The sequence below is a fragment of the Chroicocephalus ridibundus genome, chromosome 9, assembly GCF_963924245.1.
Source record: "Chroicocephalus ridibundus chromosome 9, bChrRid1.1, whole genome shotgun sequence".
NCBI lineage: Eukaryota > Metazoa > Chordata > Aves > Charadriiformes > Laridae > Chroicocephalus > Chroicocephalus ridibundus.
Window position 1 is genome coordinate 3,311,475 of NC_086292.1, and position 14,160 is coordinate 3,325,634.

General features: G+C 44.4%; 1 protein-coding gene across 1 annotated transcript; it reads left to right on the plus strand.

Moving 5' to 3' along the window:
• The first annotated feature begins 2,854 nt into the window (after positions 1-2,854).
• On the plus strand, positions 2,855-12,372 carry HMGN5 (high mobility group nucleosome binding domain 5). Its single transcript, XM_063347195.1, has 6 exons — positions 2,855-3,125; positions 4,333-4,362; positions 5,222-5,251; positions 6,191-6,241; positions 10,256-10,399; positions 11,685-12,372. The coding sequence occupies exons 1-6, from the start codon at positions 3,111-3,113 to the stop codon at positions 11,730-11,732; spliced, it is 318 nt and encodes a 105-aa protein (XP_063203265.1). The 5' UTR covers positions 2,855-3,110; the 3' UTR covers positions 11,733-12,372.
• The last annotated feature ends 1,788 nt before the right edge of the window (positions 12,373-14,160 follow it).

Here is a 14,160-nt window from a genome sequence, read left to right on the forward strand (position 1 = left end):
GTTAGTGGTTTAATGAACATTTTTAGGATAGTCAAACTGTTTGAAAACATACAAAGGTGGAAAACAAGGCATAGCAAATATAATGCAAATATTAGTGGTGAAGTTGAAATCTGTGCTTGATTTCCAGTGCACGTTTGGATCCAAGCTTTCAACCAAACTGCTTGTCATGCAAGTTGGTCAGGAGAAAATATTGACAGACTCTTCAACAAATGCCTGTTCCTCTTCCACAAAATACAGAAAGAGTGAAACAATAACTGCAGGGAGACAGGCGAAACTTTTCAAGGCAACCGACAAAAGCCACTGAAGCACATTCCTTGTTGGGAATGGAGAACCACTGCCGTTGGACACAGACTCTTGAAAGAAGACCAAGAGCTCTTGAAACACGTTTCAGACAATTTTTAGTTCAGAAGATGGAGAAAGCTATTGGAAACACTGTTTAAAATCTTGATTAGTACAGGAGAGCTTGAAGGTGGCATGATTAACAGGTAATGAGAGAGAAAGAAACCCATTTATGGCACAGAAAACCATCCTAACATGGAAGAAAGATAGGAAACATATCAAAGACCAACATAAAGATGAACAAAAGCACAACGTAGCTGTAATTGCAACTTTAAAAATACATAATCGGTCTTTCTAAATTGTGCAAAAAGTGGAAACCAACAGACAAGTAAGAGTTAGTAGAACGGAACAGCACGAGCATGTAGGAACAAAATGAGAGACAAAAGTCCAAAATTAGTTACAGTGAGCAAGGAACAAAGAAGGATATAGGAACATGTTCTCTTTACACACACTGGAAGTAGGAGCAAAACAAAAGAAAATCTTATTACTGACAGAAAAGGAGAACAAATAAAAGAAGGCACAAAAAAAGCGGTGTCTTCTTTGCTTCAGCCTTCGAATAAAGTGAATTGCCACTGGTTACTAAACCCGACTTTTTAGGAAGATGACAGCAACAGGTAGCAGCAGGAAGGGACAGACTAAATTGCATTTGGTTATGTGGTTACACTGAGGTCAGCAGTGCCTGGAATGCGCACTCCCCAGTATTTAGGAGGCCAGTCACAGACATTTTTGAATTAATTGTTGCATATCAACAAAAAAATCATGGCATTTGATGGTTCTACGTTGACTGGAGGAAGGGGGAGAAAGGTGGACCCGTGGATGGAAAACCACTTGGCTTAACTGCAAAGTCCAAGAAGATAATAAATACCAACATAGAAGCACTTTGAGAATGAGGTAACGTAAAAAGTGACAATTCAAAAAGTCACCATGAATTTGTCAAGAATAGGGGGAACAGCTGTTCAGAGAGCAGCACTGAAAGGGATCCGGGGATTACAGGGGATCAGAAGAAGAATCTGAACCAACATGGTGATGCTATTGCAAACTCCGCAAATGCCACGCTGAGATAGATTACCTAATTAACCTGATTATTGGATGTAGATGTAAGGAAGAATGCAAAGTTGAAAAGAGTCCAGAGCAGCCTAAGAATGATAAAAGGTTTAGAAAATATGGCCTAAGAGAAAATACGATCATAAGACCCATGAGAATTTGTTTAGCCTAGAAAAACTAAGGGAGAATATGATAATATTATGTGAAATGATACAGTATCTAAAATGTTAGTGTAAATTGATGCTTATTAATTGTTCTTTGTACCTGCTAGACACTGGGTAAAAAAAACCTTAAATTCACAACCAAAGCACAGTTCAGATGGTGGGGAAAACTTCGTAGTTTTAAGGACAGTTGAGTAGTGAAACAGGCTATCCAAGAAGAATGCACAATCATCTCCTTTATTGTAGGTTTTTAGAAAGAGATTAGAGTGGCTTTTGGCAGGAATAGTCACACCTCAGAGCAGCAGCTCCAGCTTTAAGACTTAGTTGCAAACTCCTTCGGTCCTAAAGGTGCTGTTAATACGCACCGTGTGCTTTCCTTGAAGAAATACACAAAATAGAGGGTACAAACGCGGATAGAAATCGCAGTTAAAACGGAAACTAGAGCAAATTTTCCTTAATCTGTGCGGAAGTCTGGAGACTTCACCTTATGGCCTACCTCAAACTCATAGGCCCAGCTCCAAGAAAGATCTCACACGCTTCGGCTGAGATCTAACAGACCAAAAGGCAACTCAGAGCCAAAGCTGGGCCGAAATCCCCTGCTCGGCTGTTGTCCGTCCCCAGAGGCACTTACACCCTGCGGTCACCCTATTTTTACCCGTCGGGGCCGGGGCGGACAAAGGCCGCGGCCCCTCGGCGGGCTGAGGTAACCGGGGGTGGGGGGGGGTCGGCCGGCCCTTTCCAACAGGAACGGCAAAGGCGGGAGATGGCGGCGGCCGCCCCCCCTCGCCCCTCCGCCCCCGGCGCCACGGCCTCCGCCGCCGACCGCCAGGCCGCAGGGCCCCGGCGCGGCGAGCGGGCGAGGAGGCGGCCATGTTCTCGTCCTGCGGCCTGTGGTAACTTTCGGGGAAGTTTCTTTCCCGGCCTCTGGGGGAAAAAAGAGGCGGGGGGGGGGACGAGACGGACGGGACGGCATCTACGGCCGCCGGGGCAGGACGCGGCGTGCGCGGAGGCGCTGGCAGAAGCGGCGGGCCGGGGGCTATCCCCGCTCCGCCTCGCCTCGCCGCCTGCCAGCCCGCCGCGGGCCGCGCCGGGGCTGCCGGCGGCGCCCTCCCCGCGGCGGCGGCGGCGTATTCACCGCGCGCTTTAGGCCAGCTGGGCTGCGCAGACAGCGTAGAACCGCCGTCCCTCCGTCCGCCAGCCTCTCTCGCGCTACGGCCGCCGCCCCGCCCCCCCGCCCCCGGCCCCGCCTCCCGGGCCGCTGCCCGCGCTCCCATTGGCCGCCGCCGCCGTCACTCGGCGGCTGGGCCCATCTCGCGCTCCCCATTCATGCAGTTTGGTTGCGTGTTGGTGTATTTTACTGTTTGCAATAAAGAGGGGGGGATTTTTTTTTGTTCAGTTTCTGCTGCAATTAACTCTTGGTCCCTTATACATCCTTCTTTTTTTTTTTTTTCCTTTTTTTTTTTTTTCAATTTCGCAGAACGGTTGAAACAGTTTTTTGGTGGTTACATTTATTTTTTATATATATCTATATCTATATATTTTGCAATCAACTATTAAGGTGCAACTATGCCCAAAAGAAAGGTAAGTAAAAAAAAAAAATAAAAAAAAATAGGGGAGACAGATGGGGAAGGAAGGGGAGAGATTAAAGCGGCGTTTGCAAAATTATCCGTAAATTTGCGCGCGCGCGTGTGTGTGTGGATGTGGAGTTTTTGCATTTTTAATTTTTTGTGCATGTCCTAAAGCGGAGCTGGGACCGGCGGGAGAGGGTTAGGGCGTGTGGGGGGGCTGCTCGGGGCGGGCGAGGGGGGGCCGGGAGTTCACTTTGGGCTGTTTTGTTTGCAAGGAGAAGGCTGGAGCGGTGTCTCCATGCTGGATTACAAACAGCCATAGTGCTGCTGCTGCCCCTATGGAGAACACAGGCAGGCAGCGCTCGCCACCGAGGGCTCTGCCGCTCGCCCAGCGCCCAAAACGCCGCGGCCGAACCCTCCCGACCCCCTCCGGGAGCATTTTGGGGCGGATCGGGCCATTCCCTGGAAGGATTTGGGTTTAAACGGTGCCTCTTTCTCCTGCGTTTGCCTTTGTTCTCTCTCTCTTTTTTTTTTTTTTTTTTTTTTTTCCCTCCTCTCTCTCCTCCTCTCTCCCACTTCTTGTCATACCAGATGGTTGTGCAATGGTAATTTGGTGCCATTAGGCGGCGCAGAATTTGAAAAAAAAAAAAAAAAAAAAAAAAAAGGGGGGGGGGGGGGAAGAGAGAGAGAGAGAGAGAAACCAAACCACCACCAAAAAAACCTTGTCCTTGGAAAGAAAGCCGGAGGGGCTCGGGAAAAAAAAAAAGGGAATTTACCAACAGAATTAGTAACTTTAGATCGGCGGGCGATACCCACCCCCCCCCCCCCTCCATCCCGCCCGTTCTCCGGGGCTGAGGGGGAGGCGGGCGCCCCTCACCCTCCGGGACCACCCCTCCCCGTTCTCTCCATCCCGCGGGGCTTCGGCCCGGCCGGGCCGAAACCCCGCGGGCGGTTGCGATCGCGGCGTATCGCCGACATTGTCCTTGGCGCGGGTCCGGCGACGACCTTGTTTGTGGGCAGGTAATTTGGCGGGAACTTTTCAAACGCGGTGACGTCGGCCCGCCGGCCCCCGAGGCATTGTGGGAGTTGTAGTCCCGCCGGAAAGTTGAGGCGGGGGGGGGGGGGAGGCCGCCATCGATCTTTTTTTCCCGCTCCGGCTTTCCCCTCAGGGAGGGGATGGCCGCCCGCCTTCTCACCTCCTCTCGTTTTTTCCTTTGCAGGCTCCAGCGGAAGGGGAGGCGAAGGAGGAGGTAGGAGACGGCTGCTGCTTCGGTGCCGCCATGGATTTTTGTGGTGTTTCACAGAAATTAAGCGAGGCCCTCAGGGTTCGGGGTGACCGGGCCTAGCACTTGGCCTGTCGCCTGAGGTGGGCGCTGGGTGTCCCGGGCGCTTAGGCCTTCGATTCCAAAGTGCCGCCTTTTAGCCTTATTGACACAGCCTTAATGGCACATCTCCTGGAAGTAAAGAAACTTTATCTCTTACCACCTTAGTAAAGGTAAAAGGGCGGCGGCATAGAGTGAGAACTGTTGAACAAAGCTGCGCTTTTGGGAGGTCATTGCCATCATCACCGCTGCTGTGAGGACAGGCTGAGAGAGTTGGGGGAGTTCAGCTTGGAGAAGCGAAGGCTCCCGGGAGACCTTAGAGCCCCTTCCAGTCCTTAAAGAGGCTCCAGGAGAGGTGGGGAGGGACTCTGGATCAGGGACAGGAGCCGTGGGATGAGAGGTAACAGTTTTAAACTGAGTGAGGGGAGATTTAGATTAGATATTGAGAAGAAATTCTTCGCTGGTGGTGAGCCCTTGGCCCAGGGTGCCCAGAGAAGCTGTGGCTGCCCCATCCCTGGAGGGGTTCAAGGCCAGGTTGGCCGGGGCTTGGAGCAACCTGGGCTGGTGGGAGGTGTCCCTGCCCAGGGCAGGGGGTGGCACTGGATGATCTTTAAGGTCCCATCCAACTCTAATCATTCTATGATCATGCCCGTAATTTCATAAATCCTCGAATTCGTATGGGGCTTCATGATGTAGTGTATGTGCCGTGTTACGCTGTGTCGCAGTTCTGAGAAAGCGCTGCTTTATATGCTCTCTGAATTTTAGTGACACATCTTTCTTTACGCAGCCAAAGAGAAGGTCAGCCAGACTATCCGCTGTAAGTATCTTTATTTACTCTTTTAATACTATGTCACATGGGATACTAAGTTCTGGGGCGCAGTTATAGAGAAACTATTTGTGTTTTTTTCACCAGTATTGTGAAAAGCAAGGTCAGAGTATTGCAGTATTTAAAAGCAAAATTCCTATTCTGTGTTTAAAATCCTTGAGTATCAACACATTTCAGGCTTACATTTAGACATTTCACATGAGATACAACATCTGTGTTAGTTAATATTCAGTCTGGACGCATGAGTATCCAGAGTCAAGGAATATCGATTTCAAGATGCATGTGTTCTCTGTAGGTCTTCTCCATACAAGTACCTGCTCATAGCTCCATAAATTACCTGCTCTCTCCTTATACTTGTAATTTGCCCATTGATTTTGCAGGCCCAACTGTTGGGTAAACTGAGACCTAGAGGGTGTAAATCTATGTCATGTGGTAGGGTTCAGCCCAAAGTCACAGCTTAAACAGGCTCTTGGCATCCTTTTCTACAGACACTTAGTACACCCAGCCCTTTTTTAAGCCATCATGGAAAAGCCAAGTGGATAACGGTTGCTGTTTAAAAAAGAAAGTACTTAATTTTACTGAAAGCTAAGATGTGCATACATAGAGTTATGTCCAGTTGTTAATACATTTAATTTTTGACACACACTTGCCTTCACAGCAGACAGTAGCACCCAGATGCTGTAATGATCCACTTACCACTACTACTACTACCTCCATCTGTACCATAACAGCCGTAACATGCGTGAGGAAACATGGATTTGGATAATGAAAGATACCGATCTGCCTCTGACATTTACTCCTTTATACTACAGAATGAAGCAGACAGCTCTAAACTATTTATTGTTTGAATAGTTTTCAAAAGTTACCAACATATTGCTAAAACATTTATAGCATTCATCTGACTCTGTTTCTTGTGTATGTTTTGTACAGAAACCTGCTCCGCCTAAACCGGAGCCAAAGCCCAAAAAGGCAGCACCTAAGGTAAGTGTTTGAGATCTCTTGAACTGAAGTTACACTTTTCTTTCTCAAGGTGTTTATGGGGGGGGGGAAAACATCCACAACTAACCATTTTGGGTTTTCATATCTTCTTTAAAGATTTAAGTTTGAGTTATGCAAGTTAAAAAGAACGTGAAAGATGTAAAGATAATTTTATCCAATTCCTAGTGAAGGATTGTGGTAAACTGAACAGATTTTAAATCAGTTGTGGTAAGGCTTTACTGCTTGCCTTGCAAGGCTGTTCTGAAGTTTCATATAATGCATTGTTGGAAAACGATGCTTTGAATAGAGATCAGAGACTCAATTAGCAAAGGCATTGAAAATCATGCTTTTAATTACAGTTTCTTACTGTGTTTTCATTCAAAGGCGTTCTTTTCAGATAGTTATCAGTTTATCAGATTTTAATCACTGGAGATAAAGTTCTACACACCTGTTTCCTGAAGGTGGATATTTGGGGAAATGTCAAAAATACTGGCACATCTGACAGTACAGTTAAAAAAGAAACTATTTAAAGCTCCTTTTCACTTTGGAGCAACAGTTTGAAATTTAAAAGGGGGCAGTTCTGCCATCCATGAGTTATTTCTTTATACCACCTTCCTGTCACAGACTTCCCCAACAGTCACAGTTTGCAATGCTTTTTTTAGATCTATCTGTAAATATTCAGATTGTAGCAGGATTTTGCAGCTGGAAAAAAAAACACCCAACAACAAAACTTTAGTGTTCTTTTTAACCTGTTCCCATTATACGTTTTCCCCATTGTGGTTTTGGATGGTCATATGGGCAAAGCACAGGTGTGAGAGATGCTTAAGTTACAGAAGAGAATGACGGTCTGGGAACCAGGAACTCTCTTCTGTACATTTAAAAGGCCTTGCAATTGCATACAGCACAGCAGACTTCCAGATGATTAAAACTATTCTGCCCCCAAGTCCTGCTGTATGGAGCAGCAGAGATGTCATGAGAAATGGGTAAGGAGGAGAACCCTGCTTCTTGTTTTGGGGACTCCGCATCTCAGCTCTGTAATCGCAGTGGTTTGCAGAGCAAGTTTTTCACATCTGTGTCTTGGTTGTGGGGCTGTTATTTCTAGATCCCATTCCAGAGCAGCAGGGGAACCTAGGAACCCTGCTGCTCGGCATTCCTGTGGTGCGAGTGGCTGGCACGCTCGGGGTTGCATCTCCCTCTGGTGGCTGGGCCCCTGGGAAGCAGAGAGCCTGCCACTGGTGATTGCTCTTCTAGCCCAAGTGGCAGAGAGCTGGCCTGGGGATCTAAAAGTCCTGGGTTCAGCCTCTGCTGATGACTCGCGCAGAGGTCAGTGCAGATGCCTACGATGCACGTTGTTGGTATTTTCTTTTTTTCTTTTTCAAGTTTGCTTTTTTATTTTTCTGGAAACATGTCGGTGTTTATACACACAAGCTGCATTAACAGAATCTTAAAAGTTGTGAAAATAAGCATTCAAAAGTTGAGGCTGTGATTGTCAAAACTTAGTTTGGTCCCTTACCGCAGAAGCGGTCTCCCTCTGGGATCATTTAGTTCTGCTGGAAGTAGTGCCTTGGTCATTGCCCTACACGCCGCTCCCAGTCGGACTGGGAAAGTGCTGGTCCTCTTGCATCTAAGGTGCTGGTTTGAAGTCAGGATACTCAAGTTGCATTTCTGGCTCTCTAGAGCTCCTAATACTGGGTCAATATTTGTGCAAAGGGGTATGTAGTAAGAATTGTGCGGGCATCTTTAATTGTTGTTTCCCCCAAATGCTTAACTTTGTAACCATCATGTTGAATGTTCTTTTCAGCGTGTCAGAATAGACTTCACCTTTTAAACTTACCCTTATTGAAAAGCATAGAGCTGGGAAAAGAATGAAATGCTTTATAAAACACATGCCCTTATTGCAGAATTGATGTTGCCATCTGTATAGAAAAATTATTCAGGAAAATTAATACTATGGTATTAGCTCAGAACTAGCTGAGAGGATGGAAGAAGCTTGGAAATTGAAAACTAACATTATCTCCTTGGGTATTTTTTTTTTCCTGGACTCACTCGGTTGTGGAAGGAGGCTTGATCCCTTACAGAATAGTTCTTAGCTTGTCCCCAGAAGCCACAGACCTTGCAGAAAAGAGCAAAGATCTTGGGTTCCTCAGACAGCTGTGTGCTGCGAGACACTCTCTCTGGTCAGAGTCCAGCCAGGAAGGCAGTTTTCTGTGGATTCTCCTCAAATCCTTTCTTAAGAGGAGCTTTACCAGTAGACAGTGGGTACACGGAATTACAGTTTTAGCTCTGTTAATACTTTTTGTTTGGTTTTTTTGTTTTTATGGGCTAAGGGAAAATATACCCTTCTTCAAACAGCCCCAAGTCTTTAAAAATCCCTCATGGCTTACATTGGAAGAGCAAGTGACTAACATGCCTGTGCTTGGGAGTTTGGAGCATACTGGTGCCGCTGGAGGAACCCTTCACAGTGGACTATTTATGTGCGCTTCAAAGGTCTGATGAGGTCTGTTCAAGTGACAGAGAGCAAACCAGTGCCATAGTAGTATCGCAGTTCTAAATCTTACTGCCAAACAGTACCAGAATACCTGGGTGCTGATATTACTGTGATATTTATCTTTCTTCTGCCTCTCTTGAAAGTTGGAGGACTGTTCAGCCAACAGAGGGGAAGAGAGTGAGTGGAGGCAAACTCTTCTCTTTCATCTTCTGGTGTCTCTCTTCCTTCTCTCGGAAAGAGCCACCACGTATCTCGGATAAGCAAGTCCCCAAAAAGGACGAGAGGCTTGTTGAGAGTGGGCACAGCCCAGGAGAAGGGGACTCCTAACACCATATTGTAGTAGAGTTTCCCAAGAGGGCTGAAGTCCCTCAGCAAGGTCAGACTGGGGAGTGGGAGGTTAGAGAGGAAAGAGGCCCTCACCCATTTGAGTGCTACTAACTTCCTGTCTTAAATTTTCTGTGTTATTATAGGATTTGGTGTTAATTTTGGTGAGTGTTTAATGATCAGTATCATTGAAGAATCAGATGACTTTCCCCTTGTACTCTGTATCTGAGTTTACCCTTAGCAAGCAGCTCATTTTTAATGTGAATTAATTTTGTACACTAATAAGCAAGGTGTTGAAATAAGGAAGTACTCTTTTGTAACTTCTAGTCACTGAGACAACTTCATCTTCTGAGGAGAGTGAGAGAGAGATTCAGTAATTATCTGTTTATCTTCACTTACCTGTGAGTAGTAATTTTGCAGATATATATCGTTCCTTTGCTGGAACTAGGTTAATCAAGCGAGGAACTAAGCTGGTTTGCTTAGTGCACTTACTTATTGGCAGCAAGAGGCAGATCCTCAGAAGTGAAACCAATGAGAGTCGTGCTTATTACTGTATTGGGGTCAGGATCTGACTTTGCCATATAGAAAACTATAACTGCAGAAGATGTGGCATCAAGTTTTGTTTTGATTTAGCCTGATCCACATATAAGAAACTGCGCTTAAATAACAAATGCAAGGTTCTCGCTGTTATTGAAGTGATGCTGTTGAGCCCCCAACTTGTCTATCACACAAATGGTTTATTATAGTAAGGAATATTTCTGGCAGGGAGGGGGAAAAGTCCTTTGACTACAGCTTTGTTACAGTTTTCTAAATAGGCCTTAATAGCACATCTGAAGTATTCTGGTATTTCCACTAGTTGTACATGTTCTTTTTGTTCTGTGGTATGCCTTTCAGCAGCACAGCAGAAATACAGGGCAGTTCAACTCCAACATTTTTTAGCTAATTTAATTGAATGCCTATTTAAAATAGGAATTCTTTTAACCCCAGCCATGGCTGCTTTTATATTATGCACTTCCCAGTAGCACATTCAGGACGGAATGGAAGGAAAGCACTGCTCCTTAGAAACTTACATCTCATCGTTGTCAATAGGAAGTTCAGTGTGTAGAAGCAGGTTGTGTAGACGGTTTTAGAGTTCAGAATGTGCATATGCAGACGTACAAGGTGGAAATTGGAGTTTACCATATCATGGTCTGTTTTCTTAACAGAAAGAAAAGGCAGCAAATGATAAAAAGGAGGACAAAAAGGCAGCAACAAAAGGGAAGAAAGGAGCCAAAGGCAAAGATGAAACTAAACAAGAGGATGCTAAAGAAGAAAACCACTCTGAAAACGGAGATACCAAAACTAATGAGGTACTTTAGCTACGGTAAACATGGGAATAAACACAGATGTATTGGTAATACATCTGCAGGAACTAACGATTGGGTCTCCTTGTCAGAAGGTGGTGTGTTTCACTGCCATCCTGCACAGGGCAACTCCCAGGGAGAGCCTGAAAGAATAGCGTTTTCCTTCAAACGTATTTCTGCTACGTGATAGAGCCCTTCCACAGGTGGTCTGTGCTATCGTAGTGTCCCTCTCAGGGTTGGCACAAGAGCAATGCAGAATATTTGGGGAACAATAGAGCTCAATAAGATTGCTATCCAACCCTGAGCTGACTTTGCATATCCTCTCTGGACTGCTGGATTGCCTCTTCTGCTCAGCACGGGTTGGTACTGAGCCAGAAATCTGGTTTTAAGTTTTACACAATTCTTTAAAACAATTCTTCGCCTCAGAACAATTCAACGAGGTCTGCATAATAAACTTGGTCTTGTCTCTTGATCTGCAAGCCTCCCTCTTACAGGTTCTTACCGTTATCAGCTAAGAGCTGCCATTTGCTAGGACTGGCTACAAGCTTCACTCAGCTCCTGATGGCCTGTTCCTAGCAGATTACTCGCTGATAGTAGAAGCTCAACGTTTGCTATGGGCTCCTTTGCCCTGTGGCCCTGTAGGCACAGACTAGCATGTTGTGTTCTCTGTTGCTTTTGATTTACAGGGATCTCTCTGCATGTGTTGAGTACCATTATCCAGTTAATGGGTCATTTATTCTTTCATTTTTCAAACTAATTCAGGAGTTTCTTTGCTAAAAGTTAATATGGGGCTATTGTAGTTCAAAGGATCTTTGATAGGAGCTTTGCAATTTTGATGTGTGACTTAAAAAGTAATAGCAGATGTTTTTATAGAAAATGGGTGAGAACCAATTTCCCCAAAGTTTAGACAATAGACTGCAATAGTATCGCAGTTTTATGGGTAATTCTTACACTTCCCTGTGACTTACGGAGATGAGGACTTGAACTTTCACTAGCGTGTGTTTGATCCTAATCTAAAGTACGTTCTAAACTTCTGCCTTTTTGGAGGCACTTAGCATTCTAAAATGAACTTGATTATCAATTACTACTCATCTGTGTTTTAATTTTTAGAATGATCAGCCGACATGTTGTTGTGTTGATACTTTCTGTAGTGGCCGAGCGTTTTTGTCTTACCTACACAAAATGTTGTCCATGTGTGTGCTAACAAACTGGTCTCTCTTTGATGCTTATTAGAATGGAATCCAATTAGCATTACGAATAATATTTCTATTCTTCCCAAACACTTTTATAGGCACCAGCTGCTGAAGCATCTGATGATAAGGAAGCCAAGTCCGAGTAATGTTAACCCTGCCCTATATCTCCATCATTTGGTATCCGTACCTCCATGCTGTATTGTTAACAGAGAGGAATATTTTTATCAACTATTTTATAAATGCAGGTTTTTTTAGCATGAATTTAATTATGGAACATCTTCATCTCGGTTACTTGGGAATTAAATCCCTAACAAACAAAACAAAACAAAAAAAAATCATTGTTTTTAAATTTTGTGATTGTAATAGTTTGTATGGTACATGGAAAGAATAAGTGGTGGTAGCTTTTGACTTCTGTCAGTGTGTCCCTTTTTGTGTAAGTCATGCTTACAAACTTCAGATTTTAATTTTTCCCTTGTATGTGTTGTATGGTTTCTTAAAGTGGGGAGGTCTCAAAACAAATAACCGTGTTAAACATTCCAGTGGTTCTGTGGGTTGCTTTTATAAAGAAGGTGAGCTATTTTCATGAAAAACCTAAGAGCTGGAAATCTGTTGTTTCCCAAATGTAATTTTATTTTGTCAGTTTTGAAAAAATAAATAAATAAAAGTGTAATCATGTTTTTAAATGAAATACAAACATTTCTTTTAAAAGGGCAGGTTGGTTGTATGTACCCACTGTTAGGAATTTTGCTGGATTTATCTTAATAAAAAAGACTCCTCAAAGGCTGATTGTGGTTTGTTGCTTGTGCTGCTGGAAAGGTACCAAATTCCAGAAGAGCTGGAGTAGTGCAGGGCGTCAGGCTGAGAGAACCTCTGCAGCTAGAAAGCTTTGGGCCGTGGCACGGTTAGGGCGTGAGCCCCTGTCGTCTTCGGTTGCGTGAACACAAACGACTTTATGGGCCAGGCTCTCAGTGGCCGAAATGGGAGTAGTTGATGTCAGAGGAAACATGCCGGCTTACCCCAGCTGGGGGCTTCAGCCAGCGCTTTCAGATGAAGGGTGACCTTGTAAATGCTGGTACTTACTCAGGTAAAGGTTGGATACTTGGTGTTGTCCGGTACGCCTAAGCATTATTGATGTGATTATAAGTTCTGAAGGGTATTGTCTGGTTTTCTTTCGTGTGCCTATTAGTTGGTTATGATTTAGAGGGAGGTTCTTCCCTCTTAGAAATACTGCAGGAGCTTAGAGACTACCACGTTTACATCAAACCCTTAATAGTATGAAGTAGTTTTCTGTTGATGTAGGAATGTTCGTAGGCCCGGTTAGTGTGCATACTTCCATAACTGTTGTTTGGAGTTTTCTTCTTTAAGCATGTACTACTCACAAAATGTTTTCTTCGACTCACTTAGCTTCTTCTAGCATGATAACATGTATGTGTACAGAAGTGCTTTCCATTAATGCAAGCTTCATTATTCTGGGAAACGATGGCTAGACTAGACAGGAGTTGAATGGGGGTTTAGTATTGGTTTTATCTAGCCTTATTTTTGTTGCTATAGCTATTCTATGCACCTTTTCAAGGACACTTCACATTTTCCTCTTAAAGGCTCCTTTTAGATAAAGTCTCTTCACATTGATGACCAAACACATTATATATTTAATAAGAAGAAAAATGTCTGCAATGCAGAAACCTTATCTTTTGCATTAAATTGTTTTGCAGCCCAGAAATGTGAAATTCCAAGAGCTTGCATATTTTATCTCAAATCCAAACTCTAACTCAGCATCTCAATGCATGGTATCGTGTATTAAATGTGTGTTTCAGGATGAGTACCCTGGGGCACTGGCTACTTGATGATGTTTAATGTGAATTTAATTTTCCAGGCTTAAAGCACCAGGGATTTTTATTCCTGTGCACCACCTTTTATTCTCTATAAAAGCATCAGGGTTACCTGAACTCGAGCTTCCTCAGCAGTAAAGGTGAGAGAGTATTTAGGGACCCTAATTTAATAATCCTTAACAATAAGGGAATTTACATTCCCTTAATCCAGCGCAGCCCACATACAACAACTTTGGGGCGTGCTCTGTACAGTCTCTCCTGCAGTGAAAACTGATGGCCAGCAGAAGCTGGGAGCCCCTGCCTGGTGGAAGCCTGGTGGGATGTGGGCGTTTCACATGCTGCTAGGATTTTTTTATGTATTTTGTGGACATCTATTCTTTCTGTGGGCTTTTGCCAGAATGTGATAACACCAGTATCCCAGGGCAGCTGGGTTACCCTGCGCGTGTTCAGTTGACAATTTTACGTCCTAGGATTGTTTTCTATGGATGCACGTGTCGGTGTCTGAAAAACTTAGGACAACTTAGAAAAACCAGGGAGATTCTGAGTGTCCCAGTTGAAGAGGATTCAACAATAGTCCAGATATCATCCTCACACTTTTATACGTAAAAATTATTTACTGAATTTAGCCAGCTTTTGAATAATAAAAGATCACGAACAAGCACAGCAGCGTGCTTTGGACACACAGTGCAGTCATTTTTAGGGTCTGCCTGAATGCTGCTTGAAATCGATGAGAAATACCAATGGG

Coding starts and splice junctions, on each gene's coding strand:
- HMGN5 (XM_063347195.1), top strand. Junction 4,363..5,221: donor AAGGGGAGGCGAAGGAGGAG/GTAGGAGACGGC, acceptor TTCTTTACGCAG/CCAAAGAGAAGGTCAGCCAG. Junction 6,242..10,255: donor CCAAAAAGGCAGCACCTAAG/GTAAGTGTTTGA, acceptor TTTTCTTAACAG/AAAGAAAAGGCAGCAAATGA.